The sequence below is a fragment of the Vicugna pacos genome, chromosome X (assembly GCF_048564905.1).
Source record: "Vicugna pacos chromosome X, VicPac4, whole genome shotgun sequence".
Classification (NCBI taxonomy): Eukaryota; Metazoa; Chordata; class Mammalia; order Artiodactyla; family Camelidae; genus Vicugna; species Vicugna pacos.
The window spans coordinates 28,982,976-29,005,256 of NC_133023.1; the positions used below are offsets into that span (position 1 = coordinate 28,982,976).

The following is a 22,281-nucleotide window of genomic DNA, read 5'->3' on the forward strand; positions in this document are numbered from 1 at the left end:
TGTAGCTAACTCAGAGACAGTGGATTAAGCACAGTTTTCCATGCAATTCTATTTTGTCTCTAAAACTAGATTATTTTATTAAAAATAAGTAAGCCAAATATTAAACACCCCTATAACTAAATTGAATGTGTTTAGAACCAGATACTGATAATACCTACGTTTTTTGTTTTATTTTGTTTTGGGGGTTTTGGGGGGACACTTCACTCCACTCTCCTGAAGCGTTCTCTGAATCTCTGTGACAGTACATCTAGCCTCAGGAACAAAGCAGCCAGAGTGAGCACTTGGCCACTTTTCAGGAGAACAAAGCTCTGATTCAACCATAAATCAGGTTTTTTTTTTCTCTCCTTTGGGCATTGACCTGAATTCAGATTCAAACCCACATCTTCTAACATATTACACTAACCTATTGACCAAAATACCATTTTTAATGTCAAGGTAATCATAAAAGGTATGAAATATCAGAATGTAGATATCTCTGGCATCAGAGAGGCTGGATTTAGATCCCAGCTCTGCCACTTACTGGCTATGCAGCCTAGAGGAAGGTAACCTCTCTATGCCTTCGTTTCCTCATCTGTTATGCAGTGATAATATGGTACCTCCCATATAAGCTTCATGTAAGAATGAAATGAGTCGGTTTATGTAAAACACTTAAAGCAGCTTCTTGCCTGAGCTCTTTGTAAATACTATTGGCTATTACTATTTTTGTTATGATTATTTGGTTAATGATCACCCTTGTTATGTTGAGCCTATCACCATGTGCAGGTGGACACTTTCTTCTCCTCTCACAGTGTGTACGTCCTGGAAGGGTGCTGTTCTAAAACTATTCATTTGTTCTAGAACTGTTCCCTTGTCTGTGTCCTCACTGGAACTTTAGGTCTTTGAGGGCAGCCTTGTCCTTTTAAAATTTCTGTATCTCCTATTTATTGAATAAATTAATCTGAACTAGAAACTATGTCATCAGATATGTTTCTGTCTAAATTCATATTTTATACAATTAAGCAATGGATTCCATGGGAAGCTTTTTATGCCACTAATATGAGAAGCTAAAACATATTGGTTAAGCCAGCCGTGCCATTTATTGGCTGTTTGACCTTGGGAAGATGATGATGTCTGTCTAAGCCTCGGTTTTCTCATCTATCAAATGGGTGGTTGTAAGAATTAAATGAGATGATATATGCCTAATGCCTGACACAGAGAAAACCTTCTTGTTTTCAAGAATAACAATTACTATTTCATTCTTTTGCCTTTAATCCAAAGTGCTGCTCAACAAGAATTCGAAGACAATTGGACAGGAACCTCACCTTTCATAAAATGGTGGCCTGGATGATTGCACTTCACACTGGTAAGTTCACTGAGATATCTGAGATTGCAAAGAAAACATGGAACCGGAGAGTCCCCTCTATTTTTTTTTTTAAGATTTAAAATAAGAGGTTGGCCTTTATGGGGAGATTAGGTCGTTATTGGATATGTTGTATTTTTTATATGAGTTCTGTTAAAAAATATTCACCACTCTCTCTGCCATCTCAACATTAGGATTTATTCTTTCAGGTCTTAAAACTTTTTTATCTTAGGCTCTTCTGATAAAATCCCAGTGTCTTCACCCTTTTCCACACGTTTTCATATCAAAATTCTTTGTTAATCCACATATGAGAGCTTTTATTCATTCTTTTTTTTCAGCATGTACCAATCAAACTTTATTTAGAGACACTGAAATATGAATTTCATATCATTCATTCACTTAAAAAAATTCTTGGTAGAACATGTAGATTCATGGTTTTCTTGCAGTAACCCTACGAGGGCCACAGCCTTTGAGAATCTCTTAAGATAGCCCTTATCAGCTAACAATTTTCTTTATTATCATTGTTTACATATATATATTTATATATACACACACATAATGGTATTTGTGTGTTTATATGCATTGTATATTTTGTGCTATTATTATAATTATTAAGGTGTTGGTGTTGGTATAAGAAGCTGTATCTGGGACCCTTATCAAATCTTCACTAATTCACTTAATAAATAATTGATGTACCAGACAGTAGGCAAGCATGCATGCACAGTGGTGAACAAAAAAGGCTTTTACTCTACTGTTAAGGAGTTTTCCCCTAGCCTGGGTAAAATAAGCTTAGGTTACAGGCATTCAACTGGGTTTCTCACCTCCTACTAGTAGGTCATGCGGGCTTTCTGTGCTGTGGCAAATGAAATGTTTCAAGAGTGAAATGTATGATAAAATCTTATTAGAAAGCAGCACTGTGTACTGGATTTGTGTACCAAACTGCTTGGATTTGACTCTTAACTCCACTACTTCCTGGCTTGGTGACCTTGAGCAAGATTTTAAAGCAATGTAGAGGGTGGAGGGTATAGCTCAGTGGTAGAGCGCGTGCTCAGCATGCACAAGGTCCTGGGTTCAATCCCCAGTACCTCCATTAAAAATTATAATTAAAGAACAAACCTAATTATCCCCCTCAAAAACTAAAGCAAGTTATGCTCCAGTTTTTTCAAATGTAAGATGAGATGATGATAGTCCCTACATCATTGGATCAACGTAAGTATAAAGTACTTATAAAGCATTTAGGACAGTGCTTGGCGCCTATTAAGTCCAATGTTACTGCTTGTTAAACAAAGAATGCAATCTTTAAAAAGAGATTCATTCTTATGGCCATTGGTTTGTATTCAATAAAATTTTGTCATCTCTCTCTGGAGTAATGTCAGAGTCAGGTGAATGGGCCAGCCAGAGGAATACATTACACGACTGTCTTCTTGTTTGGGTACAAATACATCAGTGGGGGAGAAAGAACAAGAGCATATCTAAATATTCTCAAGGACCAAGGTTATTCTGAGAATCTTAGGACTTGGCTGAGTCTTTAGACTCATGTAGTTCACCATCTTCATTTTATAAACGAGGAAATTGAAACCAGAGAGGTTAAGTAACTTGGCTACAATCTCATAACTAGAGAGTTACTCAGCCAGGAGAATTGCCTTGCCTGTCTGATCCTGAAGACCCAGTTCTTGTTTATAAGTATCCTGGGCCATTTCTAGGTCTCTGTGTAACTTATCGTAGGGTCAGGGGCTATAGCCAGAAACCCAACTTAAAAGAAAATCCCGCATACCCTTCACTCTCTTTCTTTCTCTTCTTTGCCGTCTTTAGCGATTCACACCATTGCACATCTATTTAATGTGGAGTGGTGTGTGAATGCCCGAGTCAACAATTCAGATCCTTATTCAATAGCACTCTCTGAGATTGGAGATAAGCCTGGCGAATCTTACCTCAATTTTGCACGAGACAGAATCAAGGTAAGCCTCTTATATCCCATTTCCGATGTTCCCTAGGCCGTTACAACTGAGGATTCGATTTCAGTGAGTGAAGAACTCAACTTCGTCAGAACACCAACAATGACAAAAGTTGACAAACTATCAGAGGGACAAGTCTACAGGTTCTAAGAATAGGGGCACAGAGAAAACATCTCCCACACTCCTGATCCCATATGTGGAGGGTCACCAGATGTTTTCCAATTTCTTAAGCTCACCTGTAAGAACGTGTCTACATGGAGCCTGGAGTAACTCAGGCTTACCTGTGACAATGCCCAACAGTCAAAGAAAGCCAAGAACATAGTCCAGTCAGACAAAATTGGGTTTATCATTTATTGCAGCTAAGAGAACTCACACCATAAGGAAGTCTGGGGCATCTCAGGAGGGTGTTGAGAGAGGCTTGTTGTGGGACTTGGGCTTGTGTTAGATAATTTGGGAGGAGTTCCCGGAAGCAGGCATTTGCTCTGGGTCAGGTATGGTCAGGAACTGGGTCAGAATTCCAGCATTGGGTATCTTAGTAATTTTTTTTTAAGGCAGAAGAATGGGGTTAGATCTGTAATAGGCCAAGAAGCAGCAGTCACCCGTTTTTGTCTTGGCTCAGACATGACTTCAGAGTGGTCTTGTTTTTGTCTCACTCCATCACAGTCACAGAATGACCTTGTCTGATGTTAGTGTTCTATGAAGTTGTTTACGTGAAATAGGAAACCCTCCAGCCTAGGTGTTACTAGCAGGCCAGCCACCAGCTGACAGTGGTCCGTGATGCTTCTCCTTCTCGACTACAACATCTCAGAGGTGGCCTGTATCTGCTAACTGCTCCGGGGGCAGCCATTTGGGGTTATCCACAGGCAAGAACTCCTTTCCAGCAGTCGAAGCTTTCTACGCTCAGAGAGAGAAGCTCTAAATCATCTTCATGTACCCCGTGGCTTGGGACGAGGGCCGTATCACACGACTATACACCGAGTTCCAAATGTGTTTCCTTGTCCAGTTAGAATAGATTACCAGAAAAGTCCCTTAATTTTGAAGGAATAATTATCCTCAGGCTGATATGAAAAACACTTGCCTAGTCTATTTAGGGACAGAATTGAACAGCATCGAACAAAATAAGAAATTCTTCTTCTATAATGTCTTGGATAAGTTTTCTTTTATGTTGTCCATCGTTTGTACCATGACACATAAGGGAGCCAGTGTGAACACATCAGGTGAGCTGACACTGCCGAGCCGTGCTCAGATCTCGTTGGATCCATTTGACTGTGTCTGGGCTCCCCGACCCCTCTGTGTGCTTTCACTTTCAATTTCCTGTATCCGTGGTTCCTCCTCAGAGAACTGCCCTGGGGCTATTGGAGTCCCTTTGCCCACAGGCTCAGAGATCTGAAAGGGCCTGGAGAGCTACCTCTCCCTGAGCGGCTCTTAACCAATAACTGATGGGTGCAGGCCATGGAAGCCCAACTCAGAAGTGTAGCTCACCCTCCACAGTTCCCTGCAGGACCAGGCTGAAGATCTGGCCTGAGATCATTCTCTTACTTGGCTCACTGCTCCTTCCTGTCCTAGTCACCGTTCCCTTACTAGTTTCTTCTGGAGGACAGTCTTTCTAAGTCACCTGCCCACGGCTCCTCACCCCAGGGTGAGGGATGAGCCTGAGACGTTAGGCATGCCCAGAACACATTTACAAACTAAGCACTGTGGCACTTCTCCAAATCAAAGGGAGAAAGAGCTTCAGACCCTTTTAGGAGTTGACAAAGTTCCTTTATTTGATCCTCCCTTAGAACTAATTCTGTGTATCAATTCATGTTTCCTATGATACCTCAACCACTTTAAGACTTTTTAAAATTTGGAAATATCTATTCCAAGTCTATATCATTCTGTGGGGGAGTGGTTAGGGTGATCTAAAGGGGGACTGAAAATACCTATTGCCCTATACACTGGGCACTTTATAAATAGTTCTGCATTTGAGAGCCTCCAAATAATGTGTGTGTGTGTGTGTGTGTGTGTGTGTGTGTGTGTGTTACAGAATCCTGAAGGAGGCCTGTATGTGGCTGTGACTCGGTTGGCAGGCATCACCGGAATCGTCATCACGCTGTGCCTCATATTAATTATCACCTCCTCCACCAAAACCATCCGGAGGTCTTACTTTGAAGTGTTCTGGTACACACACCATCTCTTTGTGATCTTCTTCATTGGTCTCGCCATCCATGGAGCTGAGTGAGTATTTAAACTCCAATGCCAAGTACATTGTGTCCCTCAGTTCCCAGGTGTGATGCCCTGTTAAAGTCACAGTGACCTCTTTTTCTGTGTGTGGTCAGCCTGCCTGCTGAGAGAATGGGAGGGGAAAACAGAAGTCACTTTGATAGAAACCACTCAACGCCACTTTAGTTTCTGGTCCCAACTAATAGCTATTCATAGTGCACTTATTTAGAGCAAGTTTGAAGAATATACCAAAGTTTTGAATATCTTTGCAAGCCCATATAAAACATGTTGAGAGAGCTGGTAAGGTCCTGGATGTCTGAAATTATGTTTCCTGTGGCTTAATCACTAGTAAATTAGACAAACTCCCAAACCAGAGAGCAGAATGATTAATCAAGTGAAAGGGTTTGCTGGAGTTCAGTGAGATTTGATTCAAGACAGTCGTTCATTGATTGCCTCTTGGGTATGAGGACCGATCTCAGGCTCTGTGGGGAATGCTAGAAGGAGAAACACATGGTTATGCCTTCAAGCATCCTAATATAATAAAGGTTAAGAGCTGGCTTCTGTTGAGCACTTGTTACAGACGTGAAAGATTTCTTTTAATCTCCAAAAGGTAGAGATGCTGTTACTATCCCCATTTTCTTGGGGGAAATCGTAGACAAGGAAACAGACTAAAAAAGTTAAAATATGTAGCCAAGCCACCCAGTTTATAAGTGGCATAGCTGGGATTGGAGCCCAGATGGGCTAAGGGAGGGGATGATAAAGGCTCTCATAGAGACACACGGTGCCTGGAGGTGTTGGGGGGAGCATTTGTCTCATTGTGACTCCTTTTTAATACCAGGCTTCCTTTTTCTACTGTTTCACACTAGCTGATTCTCCCACCTGCACGCAAAAGCAGGCCTGGGAAGTTCCCTGGTGGGTATGGTGCACCAGATAACTAAGGGTAGAGGAAGTAAGTGCTCAAGGTTCAGTGACTCTGCTCTGAGTCAAGTCAGCCTACAAGTGGCCGAGACCTGAGTGTGAAAACGGGAAGGGTGGGGAGAAGCAGCGTGTGGCAACCTCTCGTGTGCACTTTTGATGGACTCACTGACTCTGACCCCTGGTCAACTCTTTCTAAGCCCTGAAAAATGTGTGTAGTCAAAGGCTCTCTGGAACTCTTCTAAAGCATTCGAGTATCTTTAAATGGGACTTGGTCCTAATCCAGTTGTTTCACGGAAAAAAGCAAACTGAATCTCTTCCACTTTCTAGTTTAGTAATTCTGCCACTTTACATCTGTATAGCTTCCTAGATATGTGTTCTCTGGAGCAGGCAGAAGAGAGAGACTTACCCATTCTCCATTTGATGAATATCTGCCACTTATGCAGTCTCGTGGCTTGGAGCAGTTGAACTAGGGTTCAAATCTAGATTTTCTGACTTCTGGTCCTGGCGTTGAGAAGAGAAGGAGAAAATCTGTTGTTTTTTTTTTTTCTTTTTTTTTTCTCTTCTATCACTTGCTCCCCCTGGGAACCTGGGCGTTAAGAACTTTAATAGTTATTATTTGTTGGACTCTTACTTTGTGTCTGGGTTGTTTTTTTTTTAAATGCATCATTCCAGTTGATTACTACAGTAAACTTTTAGTGAGGTACTTATACCTATTTTCTAGCTGAAGAAACTGAGGTTCCAAAGAAGTTAAATAACTTGCCCAAGGCCACCAAACTAGTAAGGGGTGGACCTGGGATGTGAAACCAAGGCTGTCTGGCTTGGGTCCAGAATTGTTTTCACCAAATCATTCTGATTCTAGTTACCTAGTCTCTTTAAGCCTCGGTGTCCTCATATGTAAAATGAGGGTCCTAATACTTACATTTCAGGCTTGTTATAAGGATGAATGGAGATAATTTGTGTTCAGGGCCTTTCCCCAGGGCTGGCACATAATAGATGCTCAACACATGGTAATTCTCTTCCCCAAGACCTAGGGATAGAAAGCAATGGTTAACGACCTTGAATTAAAACATTCTCTGCGTATGCATGAATATGCGTGGCTGAGACATTGTGCTATACACCAGAAATTGACCCATTGTAACTGACTATACTTCAATAAAAAAAATTCTCTGAATATACCAAACGGCACAAACTTTCACAAGGGGCTTGCTGGGTGTCTTCTTACATATTCTGAAGATCTTGCCATTTATGTTCTTTGAAGTCAAGGACGTGACTTACTCAACATTGTGCCTCCCTCCCTTGGTTCCCACTAAACCTGCATTGTCTTGTATTTCAGTAGTTGCTCAATTAATATTTATTGAATTGAAGTGAATGGGCTCTGAGCACTTCAAGGGACATGCCATCAGTGTTGATGTCTGTGAGAATGTCATAATCTCTCCAAATTTAAATCATCTTAAGTGGATTTCAACCTTTTGGTTTAATTTAAACAATTTGGAAACAACAAATGAAGGTTTTGTACCAAGCCTCAGGGCTGCTCTGTATGATTGTATGGGTTGTCGACTCTACAAGAGTGCCTGGCTAAAGGGATGAAATTAGCCCATGCTCTGCTGGCCAAGCCCTTTGCCTACAGGACTGTCGTCACAGAGGGGGCATCTTGTTCTAATTTGCACAAAGGGTATGGGCCAGCAGTCACTGTTAGATTAGAAGTTTTTGTTTTTGTTTGTTTACAGATGAAAATAATACTCAAAACAGAAGCATAAATGTTCCCTTGAAGAAAACATGTGCTGATTATTCAAAATTTACTGTCTATACTGTCACATATAAATATCCTTTGTGCCACTGTACATATTTGTTTTCTGTTGCTGAAGACCACATATTTTCTTTCCCTTCCTCTAATCTATTTGGAGGGGGCAATAGGATGTTACTTTTAAGTGAAAAGTACACAACTCATATAAGAATACCTAAAATATGCCCAGAATCTCACAAAACTAAGAGCTTAATTTCTTGTTTCTAAATGATGTGGACTTACATTTCCTCCCCAGGCGAATTGTACGTCGGCAGACGTCAAGGAGTTTGTCGGAACACAAACCAGAACAATGTTATCAAAACATCTCACAATGGGGAAAAATAGACAAATGCCCAATCCCAGAGTTCTCTGGAAGCCCTCCTATGGTAGGTACTGTTTGCTGTGGCTGTTATAGTTTCATGACTGACAGTCTTTAAACTGTGTCTAAGAAATACACACAAATGTCATGGAGTCATCAATTACGAATATCACGGAACTGCTAAATTAAGTATCCAGTGTTTGTCTGCTATGCTTATTGTCCAAATTATTTCTTGAAAAGTAATCTTGAAATTGGTCTGTTATGAGCATCCTAATATAAAGCTTGGAAAAGAATTGTTTTTAAACTGCTTTGGGTTCAAGAAGTTCCATCTCTTCTCTTCTGGATGCAAGGGCCACAATAATACTCGTTCATGGTTTTCTGAGGGATTCCATCCTGGAAAGCTCAGATAATGACTTATAAGGAACCAGGAGCCTCTTCAGATACCAGGAAGTAAGGCTTTGAATGCAGCTTTGAAAGCTGGGAAGGAAACTTGTGAGGTGGCACATAGGGCCGCCATTAGGTATCAGGAGGTCCTGTCTATGCGGCATGAAGGGGGCTGGAGCACCAGGTTCATGCCAACACCCAATGGCACTGCATGGTAGAGCAGGGGTGTGGCAAGGATGACCAAGGGAAAAGATGCTGAAATATTCACCTTTCATTGAGAGCTCCTGCTGGGAACGCTGAAGGGCTCCATTTTGTATATGCTCAGTGTCTCTGCGCCAGAGTGAGAAGTGGGCCCTGTGATCTTCACACCTTTTCCTCCATTGACAAGCAATATGCTTGATTGGTTATTATGCTAGCCATTGGTATAAAACTCAGCAAAAATCAACATGTGTACAGGGCTTCTGGACAGGATTATTTTTCCCATAGGCACAATATAAGGTACAAGCAAATTTCCCATCCCATTTTCTCCTTCCTTTTTTCCTACTCTCCTAATACAGGAGTACTCTTCCTCTAGAAAGAGCATGCTGTCTGAGGACTTAACATCTTTAAGCATCCTTGCTCATTAATGAAAGCAACCAGACACATCAGTGAACTGCATGCAGACATCGATAGAAAGGATTAAAAGTATTGCAGGTGCTCTTATGAGCTGGAGATGAGTTTCTGGGGATGTTAGAGGCAATGTCCGAGACCTGGCTCCGTTTAAGGGGGCCCCGCGTGGTAACCAGGAAATGGATAGATGATGCCAGATTGTTTTAAAGACCTGCCCCATGAAAATAGAGGCCAGTAGCAGAGCATTTATGACTTCTGGGCAGATTTTTGTTTAACTTTGGCTGGAGATAGGGACATATGGGTGTTTTCAACTTCCAACAATAAGTTTCTTTAAACATTTAATAGAAAGATCATATGTGAGGCTATAGGAAGCACTCTGTGATTTTTTTTTCCTCCTTGGAATCCATTCTAGGATGTCATATTTTAGATTGCCTTCTAAAATTCTTTGCTACTTCAGATACTCAACTAGGAACCTAGCTGACTGAGTCCTAGGATGGATCTGTTTAGCCTAAATATTTTTATATAGCCAAAAATGCCACAGGGTAATTCCAGTGTTTTGAAATACTGCAGATTCTGGCAGGAGGGGACTCTAAGAAATTGGAAAATCTTTGGGTCTGTCCCTGTTCAGCAAGTGCATTGTATAGCTCCTGGAAATTGCCAGGATATTGGGAAAATGGCTAAATTCTTGCATGAAGTTTCTCATCTTGCAAAAAAATTAAGCTTTGACTATGTGACTGAGAGAAAGTAATTGCAAAGTTGCACTAAAAATATAATGTTGGTGAAATGCTATCCTTTAGAGAAATATTAATTCCGAAACCAGCCTTACTCTGCTGTAGGGTTATTGCAACTACTATTGCGACAAGAGGAGGAAATCCCATTCTTGTGGGCAGTTCCTCTTGGGAAAGTTTCATACTGTAGATACAGTTCCCCAATGTGGCCAAGGAGAATGTTCATTTTTACTGGCTCAAAAATCTCTTTCAATTTTAGATATTTTCATGCATTCCTTTGTAGAAGAAATTGACTAATCTAATATCAACTATATAAACAAGCCGACAAAGATTAACTTGACTTCTAAAATGTTTTGTCCCATGAATCTTTAATTAGCTACCACCCTTAACACATCCTTTTTTCATTCTTTCCTCTGATTACAGACTTGGAAATGGATAGTGGGGCCCATGTTCCTGTATCTCTGTGAGAGGCTGGTACGGTTTTGGCGATCTCAGCAGAAGGTGGTCATCACCAAGGTATTGGCTGGTTTAGGAATTACTAATAGTATCTAACTATATCATGGCCAAGTCTGCCTAAGTTCTCTATATCATTGGTCAGACCTCTCTTTGGTTTCTTTTGGTTAAACTTAGGGCAGCGAGATGACCTACAGGTTGTGGCGTGTACCTACCTTGATAGTCAAATGATTGGGCCTTTTAATTGGGAAAACTAGAAGTTAACATTCTCTGTAGAAAAATGAACCCAAGTGTTTTGTGTAAATAAATCTCCTGTATGTGTGTGTCTGTGTGTCTATCTCTGTGTGTGTGTGTATAGGGGGTGGGGCGTCGAGTGATGATGGTGATTAGTTAAGAGTGAAGAAACAGAAGAGGTGAGTTCAAAGGGCATACACTGAGCCTTAAAATACTCAGATACCGAAAGAACCAGGGAACCAAGGGTAGGTCTGATTGAGATTGAGATAGTTTCCCAGGTCCTCTATACCTCCTTTTCTGTGCTTTGTTTGTAATCGCAGAATATCAGAGTTAAAATGACCAAAGTCTCAAGCAAGCTAATAATTAAACTACATTTAGAATTGAGTCTGCTAACTCCAAATATATAGTAGTTTTTTTTTCCCCACGCGTCTATGCTGCTTCTTACCACTAAATACATAGAAATGGAATCTCCTTGTTACAGTTTCAGGAAACATCAGGCATAAGTCTTTTTATCAAACAAAATTTAATTCAATTCAATTCAGTTCAAAAAGTATTTAGCAAAAGCTTACCATGGATTGTTTTTGCAAAACACACAAGTTCCTCCTGTCCACCACCTTAGCTTTTCTTTCTTGGCCTCTATGGAAGGTCATAGTAAAGTTAGTCCAGCTGGCATTGGAAATCTTGAAATATAGGAAGCCACAACAGTTCTCCTTTTATGATATTTATATTGTACTATGTGAAAAAGCCCACAGATCAGCAAAATAGCCACCACAAAATTTCCCTTACTAGGCTAGAACCAACTAACCAGGCAAGTATTTCCCTTATGCATATTTCTAAAGGAAACTTGTTTTCTTGTGAAGAAAATAGATACTCATTTTCTTCTCATGTGAACACTCATAAGAGACAAGGTGCTATACAAAAGTATTCCGGTGACGATGCTGTCCACTAGTACGTTGCATTCCCTTTTCTCCCAATTTTGCCTCTAGTAGCAAAATTATAATATGGTAAAAATTGTTTTCACCACACAAAATTGTGACATGGTAAACATAATTTTCAAAGTAATTTTCATAAATTTTTATTTTCTGTCTTCAAAATGAAGCTTTACAACTCCTTCTTTCAGTGATGAAAGGAAGTTGATTATAGCCTTGTCATATAAGTTATATTTTTTATTGAAGTATAGTTAATTTACAGTGTTGTGGGGGTAGGTATAGCTCAGTGGTAGAGCACATGCTTAGCATGCAGGAGGTCATGGGTTCGATCCCCAGTACCTCCAGTTAAATTAAAAAAATAATAATAAAGAAACCTAATTACCTCCCTCCAAGAAAAAACCAACCAACAAACAAAAGCAAAGAAAAAATTTACAATGTTGTTTTAGTTTCTCATAAATAGCAAAGTGATTGTTACATACATATATATTCTTTTTCATAGTATTTTCCATTACAGTTTATTATAAGATTGACTGTAGTTTCCTGTGCTATACAATAAGACCTTATTGTTGATCTATTTATCTATTTTATATATAGTAGTTTGTATCTGCTAATCCCAACCTCCTAATTTATTCCTCCCCCCTTTCCCCTTTGGTAACCATAAGTTTGTTTTTTATGTCTGTGAGTCTGTTTCTGTTTTGTAAGTTCATTTGTAGTATAGTGTAGATTCCACATATAAGTGATATCATATGGTATTTGTCTTTCTCTGTCTGACTTACTTCACTTAGGTATGATGATCTAGATCCATCCATGTTGCTGCAAATGGCATTATTTCATTCTTTTTTATGGCTGAGTAGTATTCCACTGTATTTATCACATAAGTTATATTTAAATCACAAGTTTTAGAAATGTTTGGCAATTTTTATTAAAAGGATTTCCATTCTCCTGCTCCTCCTCACTCTCAAAAAGAAAAGCTCACTCAGCAGTATCAGTCAGTGTTAAGAAGCTGCTATTTTGTTTCTATTGATTTTTCTTTCCTTTGACGTCACTTGGTTTATTTTTAGTTGTACATATGAAGTCCTTCTAGGATCTCAGAAATTATCAAAGAAACAGTATGTTACTTTCTGTATTACAATGAAAGCTTTTTGTTGTGTTCTATTTTCAAAAACTATTTATCAGTTCACCAGCTGATGGACACTTGGACTGTTTGCAGTTTTTTTGCTATTATAAATGAAGCTGTCATGAACATTCATTTATATGGAGAATGAGGATGGCAGCAGGTGGGTGGGGCCTGGCTTTGGGAGAGCTGGATGGTATATTCCCTAGGTAGGGAGTCAGGCAGGTTCAAGGTGACTCAGAACCAGCACATTAGGCTTGGTTTGGGGGCTATTGCTATATAACTAGCCAGTGGGGTGTCCTTCTTCTTCTATGCAGCTGCTGAGACTCTTGATCATCCCCTGGGGAGACAGGAAGGCTGAGCAGGAAACCATTTCTCCTTCCTGTTCCTAGCAACTGCCTTGACTTCTTAGAGAAAAAAAATCACCATAGGCTGGTGTCTTAGGTTGGATTCCCTAGCAAAGACTCAGACAGAGAACTGCATGCAGAAGGTCTGCTGGGGTGTGTTCTCAGGAGATGAACCTATAAAAGAAAAGAAAGGCAGGACTCGAGGAGGGAACCTGCTGACCGTCCATGTCGTTGCAACTGCAGCCCAGCTGACCGTACAGGAAGTGCTGGAGTTGGGGTGGCCCCTGGGAGTTGTCCCAAAGTGAGGACAGGGGCCAGGCCTTTGTATCCCCGCCTCAGTTCATTGTTGGCCATGGGCTACAGCCGAGGGCACTTCCCAATGAGAGAGAGAGACACTTTGGCTGGAGGGACTGCTGTGTTGGCCCCGAAGAAAGGAACTGGGTGGGGCATCTTAGCTCAGCCCTTGAGAGGCAAGTATTGGGGGAAAGTGTAGTTTCCAGAGACATGTTTTGTTCCACAGGTGGTCACTCACCCTTTCAAAACCATCGAGCTACAGATGAAGAAGAAGGGATTCAAGATGGAGGTGGGACAGTACATCTTTGTCAAGTGCCCCGCGGTGTCCAAGCTGGAGTGGCACCCTTTCACACTGACCTCGGCCCCTGAGGAAGATTTCTTTAGCATCCATATCCGCATCGTTGGGGACTGGACAGAGGGACTGTTCCAGGCCTGTGGCTGTGATAAGCAGGAGTTTCAAGATGCCTGGAAACTACCTAAGTGAGTACAAAGCACCTATCACAAAGGGGCATGAGTTGCTGAAAAATGTCACTAAACAGCTTCGCTTCTCCCATCTCTCACCGTACTGGCCCCTGAGACTGACAAAACACAAGGTCTGCAAATCGAGCCATCTACCTCAGTGTTCCCCATTTTATATGTGTGGCATGTTTGCATATGTGTTTATAAATCTTTTGTGAAATATAAAATATTGGAATCCAATTTTAATAATGGATATTCCCAAATTCCCTTAAATTTGTCAGGGTCAAGGCCAAGGTATATAACTTTCAATCAAAGGTATACTTCAAATTTAATTGGTATCCGTTAATTGAGGGTAAACGCCGCCTGTTAGTCACTTGGCCTCCTCCTTCCCACATGCCTAACATGGTGTCAGGCACTGAGTAGATGCCAAAGAAAAGTTTGTCAAATAACTCAATGAAAAGACAATTGAAAAGTACAGATATTAAGTTTATCAGCTATTACAACATAGACAATTCTCACTTTAATGGACAATGTAAGCAAGAATTTCAAGTGTTGGCTGCCCTGGTAAGAGACACAGACGTGTGTGTGTGTGTGTGTGTGTGTGTGTTGTGGGTGAGGAGAGGTGGGGACACGTAAAAACAATAGCCTTGAGATTTACCAAATGTGTTCAGTTAGGTAAAAATTCATCTTCTTACTTCTAATCCCAATGTTCACGTGAGTTGATTACTTGAAAGCTATTTCACAGAAGACACTGCCCCATCGATACACTGTCCTAGTTTGAAGTGACACATTGCACACTCCCAGTCATAAAATGTCGCGGTAACCTCTCCTTCTATGCTTCCTTCCAGGATAGCTGTTGATGGGCCCTTCGGCACAGCCAGTGAGGATGTGTTCAGTTACGAGGTGGTGATGTTAGTAGGAGCAGGGATTGGGGTCACGCCCTTCGCTTCCATTCTCAAGTCAGTCTGGTACAAGTATTGCAATAACGCCACCAATCTGAGGCTTAAAAAGGTAGGTGCTTTCATTTTTCAGGGGGCTGGAGCAGTCATCACACTCTGCTAAGCGAAGCCTGAGAGAGCCTTCAGGGCAGAGGCTGGCTGAGACCAGGGAGAGCAAAGACAAGTTCTGGATGGTTCCAGAGAGCCAGGCTTCTTGCAAAAGGGCCATCTGATAATAAATGTGCTTTTATGTAAGCAGGTTTATTATTGAAAGTAATATGCTGTATTCGTATAGAATTACTAGAAATTCAGAAGAAAGAGAGTTGGGACAGAGAGAAAGTATTCACAACCCCAGTTCAATGGTTAGCCTTTCTGTACATTCTCTTCCAGTATTTTTCCACATGCTTACATCTTTTGAAAGTTGTATATATTGAGTAGGTACAACTTCCTGTCCTGCTCTTTTTAAAATATATAATAGTGTTTTTCAGTGTTGTCACAAGCTTGATAATGATCATTTTAAATGATTCCTTTGTGTTCCATTGAGAGGACACAGAATAATTTTTCTATCATCCTGTGTTAGCCATTGAAATTGATTCCATTTCCCGCCCCTGAGCACATTTATTTGCAGGGGGAGGACAGGAGACTTGTCCTTTCAGGACACTTAAGCTTTCTTATGGCTAGTAAAATCCTCGGAATAAATTCCCAGGAGATTTTTTTTTGTCACATACAAGTTTCGTTTCATTGCCTGATAAAGGGCATCTTTAATAAAGCTTGAGTCATTCTAATAACTGTAGAGATAACCTCTAATTGGCACATTGAGCTTTCCTTGACTTTTCATTCTCCCCTTTCCCTCTTTTCTACGTGGGGGAGGGTGGGCGGGACTCCTTTTTCCCCTAGGAACTCAGGCATGTCTGGCAGTAGCACCATCTAGGTGCTGTCGGCCTTCCCGAGAGGAGGTACAGAGGAAGCCAGGGATTCTGGGGGGCAAGAGCAGACCCAGAGGGAAAGTGGCAGGCTAATGTTTTCTTCTTAAGCTACATATTTCTGAGTACAGGCTATTTATTTACTGCCCTGTCATGTGAAGGCCAGAGCAGTTTCACGTGAGCTAATCTGTCAAGTGTCCAGAGCTTTCTGAAAACCTAGGCATTCTGAGCAGCAGGGAAATGTTGGGGGAGGGTAGAAATCCCTGTCGAGGCTGAGAGAGCCTATTTAAATATGATCTGCTGCACGGCCTGTCCCTCTTTCAGATCTACTTCTACTGGCTGTGCCGGGACACACATGCCTTTGAGTGGTTTGCAGACCTGCTGCAGCTGCTGGAGACCCAAATGCAGGAGAGGAACAATGCCGGCTTCCTCAGCTACAACATCTACCTCACTGGCTGGGATGAGTCTCAGGTGAGGGCCAGATCCCAAATCTCAGGTCCTTCCCATAGCGCCCAGGGATCCTGGACTGCCCTTTGCTAATCGGAGCATCTTATGTGCTGTTTTTACCAAGAACGGTCAGTGGAGTCCCATGATCCAGCCCATTCACCCTCACTTGGTATCCCCACCTGTTCAGACTGTTGAGACTAGATTCAAAGTTGGTGTCTGTGGGACAGATCAAAGCTAAGGAGCCTACAAAGGAATAAAAGCCCTGACTTTGACCTTATTCAGACAATGGCCCCACCAGGGGTCTCGAACCAGGTGAACAAAATGATCCACCGGGTTATGGGAAGAAAATATTAGCTTTCTCTTTCTCTGTCTCTGTCTCTCTGTAATGATATATATATACACGCATATATATGTACATATATTCCTTTAATATATATTATGCATGTTTTATAATATACACAATACATTTAATAAACAGTAATAATAACTGGTGATAGTTATTAAGCATATGCTTGTGCCAAGTATTGTCTTAGTGTTTACATACATTGTCTAATTAAATCCTCACAGCAACCTTATGAAGTGGCTATTACTATTATCCACATTTGAAAGATGAGGAAGCCAAGGCCCAGAAGGGGTTAGGTCATTTGTCCAAGGGCGTCCAAGTAGTAAATTCTCCAGAACCTGCTCTCTTGGCCACTCCCAGGAGTTCATGATTATCATTTATAAATGAATCAATATATATTGAATGAAGGTGATATGTATGCGTGTGTGTATGTGCATATGGATACATGTGTGTAGAACATATGTGTATATATGTATATGTATATATACTCTCTCCCTCCTGAGACATTTAGCAATGAAAATATCAATTTTCAATTGATAAGACAATTACAATTATTGATAAGATAGTAACAATTCATAAGACAGCTCCCCCACGGCCAAGAATTATCTGGCCCCAAATGTCGAAAGTGATGAGATTGAGAAACTCAGAAATAAATTAACAGTTCCTAGAGGGTAGCATCTTTCTGAATAAGCAGACATTAATGACTTGCCCTGGCAGCTGCATAATCTCACCCCCGGAGTGAGGCGCTAAGGCCAGGGTCTGCCTGCCCGCAGCCGGTGTCTCAGCGCGCCCTCCCGTGCACTGGCTCCTTGACCCTCGACGTTTTTCACATGTACCTTGTACCTGTGAAAACTGACTTCTTCTCATGTAGGTTTTGGCATATTGTTTATCATAGATTCTCCAAGTCTTAGAAAAGTCTTGTTGCAAATGTACGTCTAGGGACACATGACCATGAAAATTGCTGCTCCAGAAAAAGTGGCTTTAAGAGGCCACTTCTGCAATTTAGAAACAAAACAGCAACAACAAAATTTGATAAAAATGAAACCCAGTAAAAAAAAATGTGTAATGTATACATTGCTTGGCAATTTTGTTTTTTAAAAAGCCAAACACACTTTTTAAATGGGAAATTTATTTACATTGAAAAAGAATTGTTTTACTTTGCAAAACTTTGCCCTTTACAAGGTTGTTAAACCAGAGTAACCACTCTTCTTAACCTCTTCCATCCCCCATCATTCCTCCCCTGTCTAGTGAATTTAAAATCTGATTTCATTTCATTGTTAAATAAGTTGGATTAACTACTTTTATTAAAAATACCTGTTAACAGAAAACAACACGTGACTCCGTATACACACACACACACACACACACACACACACACACAGACTAGCTTCAGGCTTGGTTTGATGTCCATTATATTACCAAAATCTGAGTGCGTTTTAGTCTATGATTGTTTTAATTCTTAGTGATTCCCCCAAAAGAGTGTATTTGGATGAGGAGAGAATGTCAGATGAATTGCTGAGAAAACCAGTGAGATAATTTCAATCCTACCCACACTTCAAAGTCTGGCTCAAATGCTGCCACCCTGAAACCTTCCCAGATCCTCCCCCCTGCCCCGTCTCTTCTTTGTTCTCATGGAGATGTTTGTGCCTCCTCTGTGGTGTTCATGATACCCTATTCTACAAATCGCATGGCTCACGTTTATACTTCATGGTCTCCCTTTCTAGACGGTAAAGTGCAGGAAAGAACTAGTTCATTCAGTGTGGTTGACCTTCTGGCTTCCATCGTGGTGACTTGCCCCAAATATATACAGTTAGAATGAGTAGTTAGAGCTTGGTTTGTGAGATACGCGAGTGTATCTGCGTGTGTTTATGCATGTCTCTTTGGTCTGAATTCATGTCTTTCCTGCAGGCCAATCACTTTGCTGTGCACCACGATGAGGAGAAAGACGTGATCACAGGCCTGAAACAAAAGACCCTGTATGGACGCCCCAACTGGGACAATGAGTTCAAGACCATTGCAGGTCAACACCCCAAGTAAGGAGTTCCCCCACTAAGGTGTTCTTGAGGCTTGTGATCTGCATAAAGCTCCCAAACCTGGCTGGATTTGTATATTCTAGAAACTAGAATACCTGGATCACTATATTCATACCCATAGAAAGTTCTAGATATTGCTGACACTAAGAAGGAGTCTTTAAATCACACCAAAATTGACTGGAGACTTGCAAACAAAGATTCCCAGACCTCACCTCAGACTTTCTGAACCCTGCTCCTCCCAAGTAGAGCCATAGCTCAGTTCTTTTCTTTCATCTCCTAAATTTCGCTCGTGTATCTCCTCCAATAATTCCATATGGTTTGTATTTATTACTAAGGATAAACTGTCCCCACTTTCATATATCGCTTTTGGGTCCTAACTCATAAGTTGACAGATATCCCAGGTCCTTTCTGCCCTCACTAAAGTTTGGCCATCATGGAACTTTGAGGGGATCCCCTATCTTGCTAGAACACATGACAAACTCAAGAAATCACCCATAAATATACTCTTTACACCACTGCTTCTTACACGTTAATGAACATATGAGTCACTTGGGGGATCTTTTTAAAATGCAGACACCGTCTTAGTAAGTGTGGGGTGGGGCCCAAGAATCTGCATTCTTCAAAAGCTGACCCCGAGGCTCCTGGTCTGGCACCACACCTAAAGGACCGAGGCTTTATTTTAGAGTCTGAACTGCTGAGGGATGAAGCCACACCAGGCTGGTGGCAGAGTTGCTGTACCTGAAGCAGGTTTGTTCCTGAATTTAAGATGCCAGAGTGTCTGGGGGCACAGAGCCCTGAAGGCAAGGAGCCCACAGACTCACAGACTCACCACCACTTTCTCTGTGGTAGAAATTTCCATAAACCCTGCTTGAATGTCATTTTTCAGAGAAGTCAACTGCCTTTTGGAGTATCCAGCTGCCCCCCACAAATAGGACTGAGCCACCCTCCCGCAGGGTAATCTCAACTCTGTCATTTGTGAAAAGACAAAGGAGCAGAGGGGAATCTGCTCTGGGGCCTAAAATCAATAGGAACCCCCCACCCCAATGTGCTTTATAATTTGTCTCATCCCAAAGCCTGAAATTGACTTTTTTCTCTTTCTTTCCCCAAAGTACCAGAATAGGAGTTTTCCTCTGCGGACCGGAAGCCTTGGCGGAAACCCTCAACAAACAGTGCATCTCCAACTCCGACTCTGGCCCTAGAGGGGTGCATTTCATTTTCAATAAGGAAAACTTCTAACTGGTCTCTTCCACGAGGAAACTAATGTGGCTTGTACTGCCAAATGCCCAAATAATGTCAGTTAATAATAGAAGTCCCCCCCTTTAAACAAAAGGAGAAAAAGAAACTATAATGCGATGGTTTTGCCTGAAAGGAATGTCAAGGATTGTTTGATAATGATAATTTGCATTTGTATGAGGCTTTTTGGTTTTCAGAGCAATTTTATTAACATTTTTTTCTTCACAGTAATGCCAGAGAGAGTTAGGGCAAGGATTCCCAGACTCAGTTTTTAGGATAAAATAAATGGGGCCTCAAAATGGTGAAGTAACTTCCCTAAGATTATGGAGCTGAGACTGGCTCTAGCCCTCTGGCTCCAGGTTTGGTCATCTTTCAACAGTACCAGGCTGCCTGGAGATAGGTTTGTATGCTCTCCCCAAAGAAGTAGCTATTCATTTTCCCTTGGGCACCATCTTTGTTATCATTACTGTCACATCGAAGGAAAGTTTCCAAATGGGAGATTATCTATGCTGAGAGTGATCCATCACTTAATAGTGACAGTGAACTCCAGTTTACCAATACAGCAGCCTAACTGGGTCAGAGATTCTTCCTACAAAAGAATATTAGAGTGACTGGAATTAATGTATTACCCAGCATTTATACTGGTGCTTGACAGAGAGTGGATACTCAATGAAAGTTTGTTGAATGAATGAATGAAAAGGCATTTAGAACCATACAGTGCCAGGGTAGAATTAATTGAAAGCCTTCAACAGAATTATCTGAGGAAATCACTTCTTATCCTCTTGGAGACCAAAGAAACCTGCTTCTCTTGAGAGTAAAGAACAGGCGAAGGTTAGTAACCAATAGGTTGTCCTGGAGTTTCCCTCACATTCTGACTTGAAGCACGCAGGAGAGGGAGATAGGGGCAGAGAACTGAACGCCTGTCATAACTCTGGCTGGCTCCTTGAATCCTGCTCCCCGTGTTGTGAAAGAGATGCGAACTGATTTATTGCCTGAAAGGGTCTCCTCTAGCCAGCACTTAGGAATTCGAAATTGAGAATTGTGACAGATGTGTATCTGACAGGCCCATCTGCTTTAAATGGCAGCCACCCTTTGTTCTACCTAAACACTCACACACGCAACATGGATCTTACTGCTGTAATTAATGGTTTATTGTTCTGTTATCATCACCATCATGATGACATTTACATCCCAGAAACTAAAAGCCCTAGCTTACTGTGTAGGTTTTGAATTCATACCCAATAGAATGTTCTGTATATCTGTGAGTTTGAAAGTCTCTAAATCACTATTAGTGTGGCCAGAAAAGTTTTCTCCACCCCCTCAGAACTGCTTCTACTTCTGGGAACTAAAAACAGATTTATTTGTTACATCACCTGGGGCCACAGATGTTTAGAACTATTTAACTTTAATAACGAGAAAGAAAGAGAAGGGAGCGGGGGAAGGGCAGAAGCCTGGGCTAGGAGTAAAGGGGAGGGAGGGAAGAGGGAAGAGAAGGAGAGTGAGAGAAAGCAAAAAAAGACAACAAGGAAGGGCAGGAGGAGGGCGTCTCGCGCTGGTCACTTTCTGCCCCAGATGTCTTAAAGTCTTCTGTGTATTGAATGTAACTGCAGGAGCTATACACATACTCATTTTATTTTGATTACACATAGTATTGAATCTGAAATTCTGGCCACAAATTTGATGCTAAGTGGATATACTCAGGGGCTTGGGATGAACTAGTAAGAACTCAGTTGTTCTTTTGGGTTCCCAGGATGCCCAGGACACGGAGGGTCAGTCCTGACAAGTCAGGCTTGCTTTGGGAATGTGGCCACCCCACCACATCCCAGAACTGTTTCTGCGTAGAGGAACTTAGGTCCAGCCTGTTCACACTGCACCCCAGGTATCAGATCATTCGTTCAACAAATTTTTATTGTTCTATTACTATGACTCAGGCTCTGTGTTCCTAGTTTCAATTCTTTACACCAAAGTGTGAGCCAGAGGGGTAATCAGAGTTACAAGGAGTCTGAGATTCTGGTCCCTCATTAACTTATGTGGCAGAAGTAAAATCAACTCCATTTGTTGCTCTGAAAATGTTTCTCCAGGGCTTTCGATTTTTTACACCAACAGAGTCACCAAAATGGAGAGATCTGCCCTGTATTATCCAGGTTATGAGATGAAAAGTGAGTGTAAAAGCACTTGTCATTGTGAGAGCTTCCTTCTCCAGTCTTTTCTTCACAGCCGCCACCTGCCCACGCCGCTTTTTTTAGCATTTAATATTTAGTAACAGAGACTGAGAGAATGATTAAGGATTGTTTTTA

At 41.4% G+C, this 22,281-nt stretch overlaps 1 protein-coding gene across 1 annotated transcript in view; it reads left to right on the forward strand.

Moving 5' to 3' along the window:
- CYBB (cytochrome b-245 beta chain) overlaps positions 1–20,071 on the forward strand; it is a 30,614-nt gene extending 10,543 nt beyond the window's left edge. The window contains exons 4-13 of the mRNA XM_006211838.4: positions 1,258–1,342; positions 3,152–3,297; positions 5,321–5,511; positions 8,454–8,583; positions 10,661–10,753; positions 13,835–14,088; positions 14,916–15,078; positions 16,253–16,399; positions 18,627–18,751; positions 19,861–20,071. Of these exons, the coding sequence (XP_006211900.1) occupies positions 1,258–1,342; positions 3,152–3,297; positions 5,321–5,511; positions 8,454–8,583; positions 10,661–10,753; positions 13,835–14,088; positions 14,916–15,078; positions 16,253–16,399; positions 18,627–18,751; positions 19,861–19,987 (1,461 nt within the window). The 3' untranslated portion in view covers positions 19,988–20,071. The remainder of the gene's footprint in view (positions 1–1,257; positions 1,343–3,151; positions 3,298–5,320; positions 5,512–8,453; positions 8,584–10,660; positions 10,754–13,834; positions 14,089–14,915; positions 15,079–16,252; positions 16,400–18,626; positions 18,752–19,860) is intronic.
- The last annotated feature ends 2,210 nt before the right edge of the window (positions 20,072–22,281 follow it).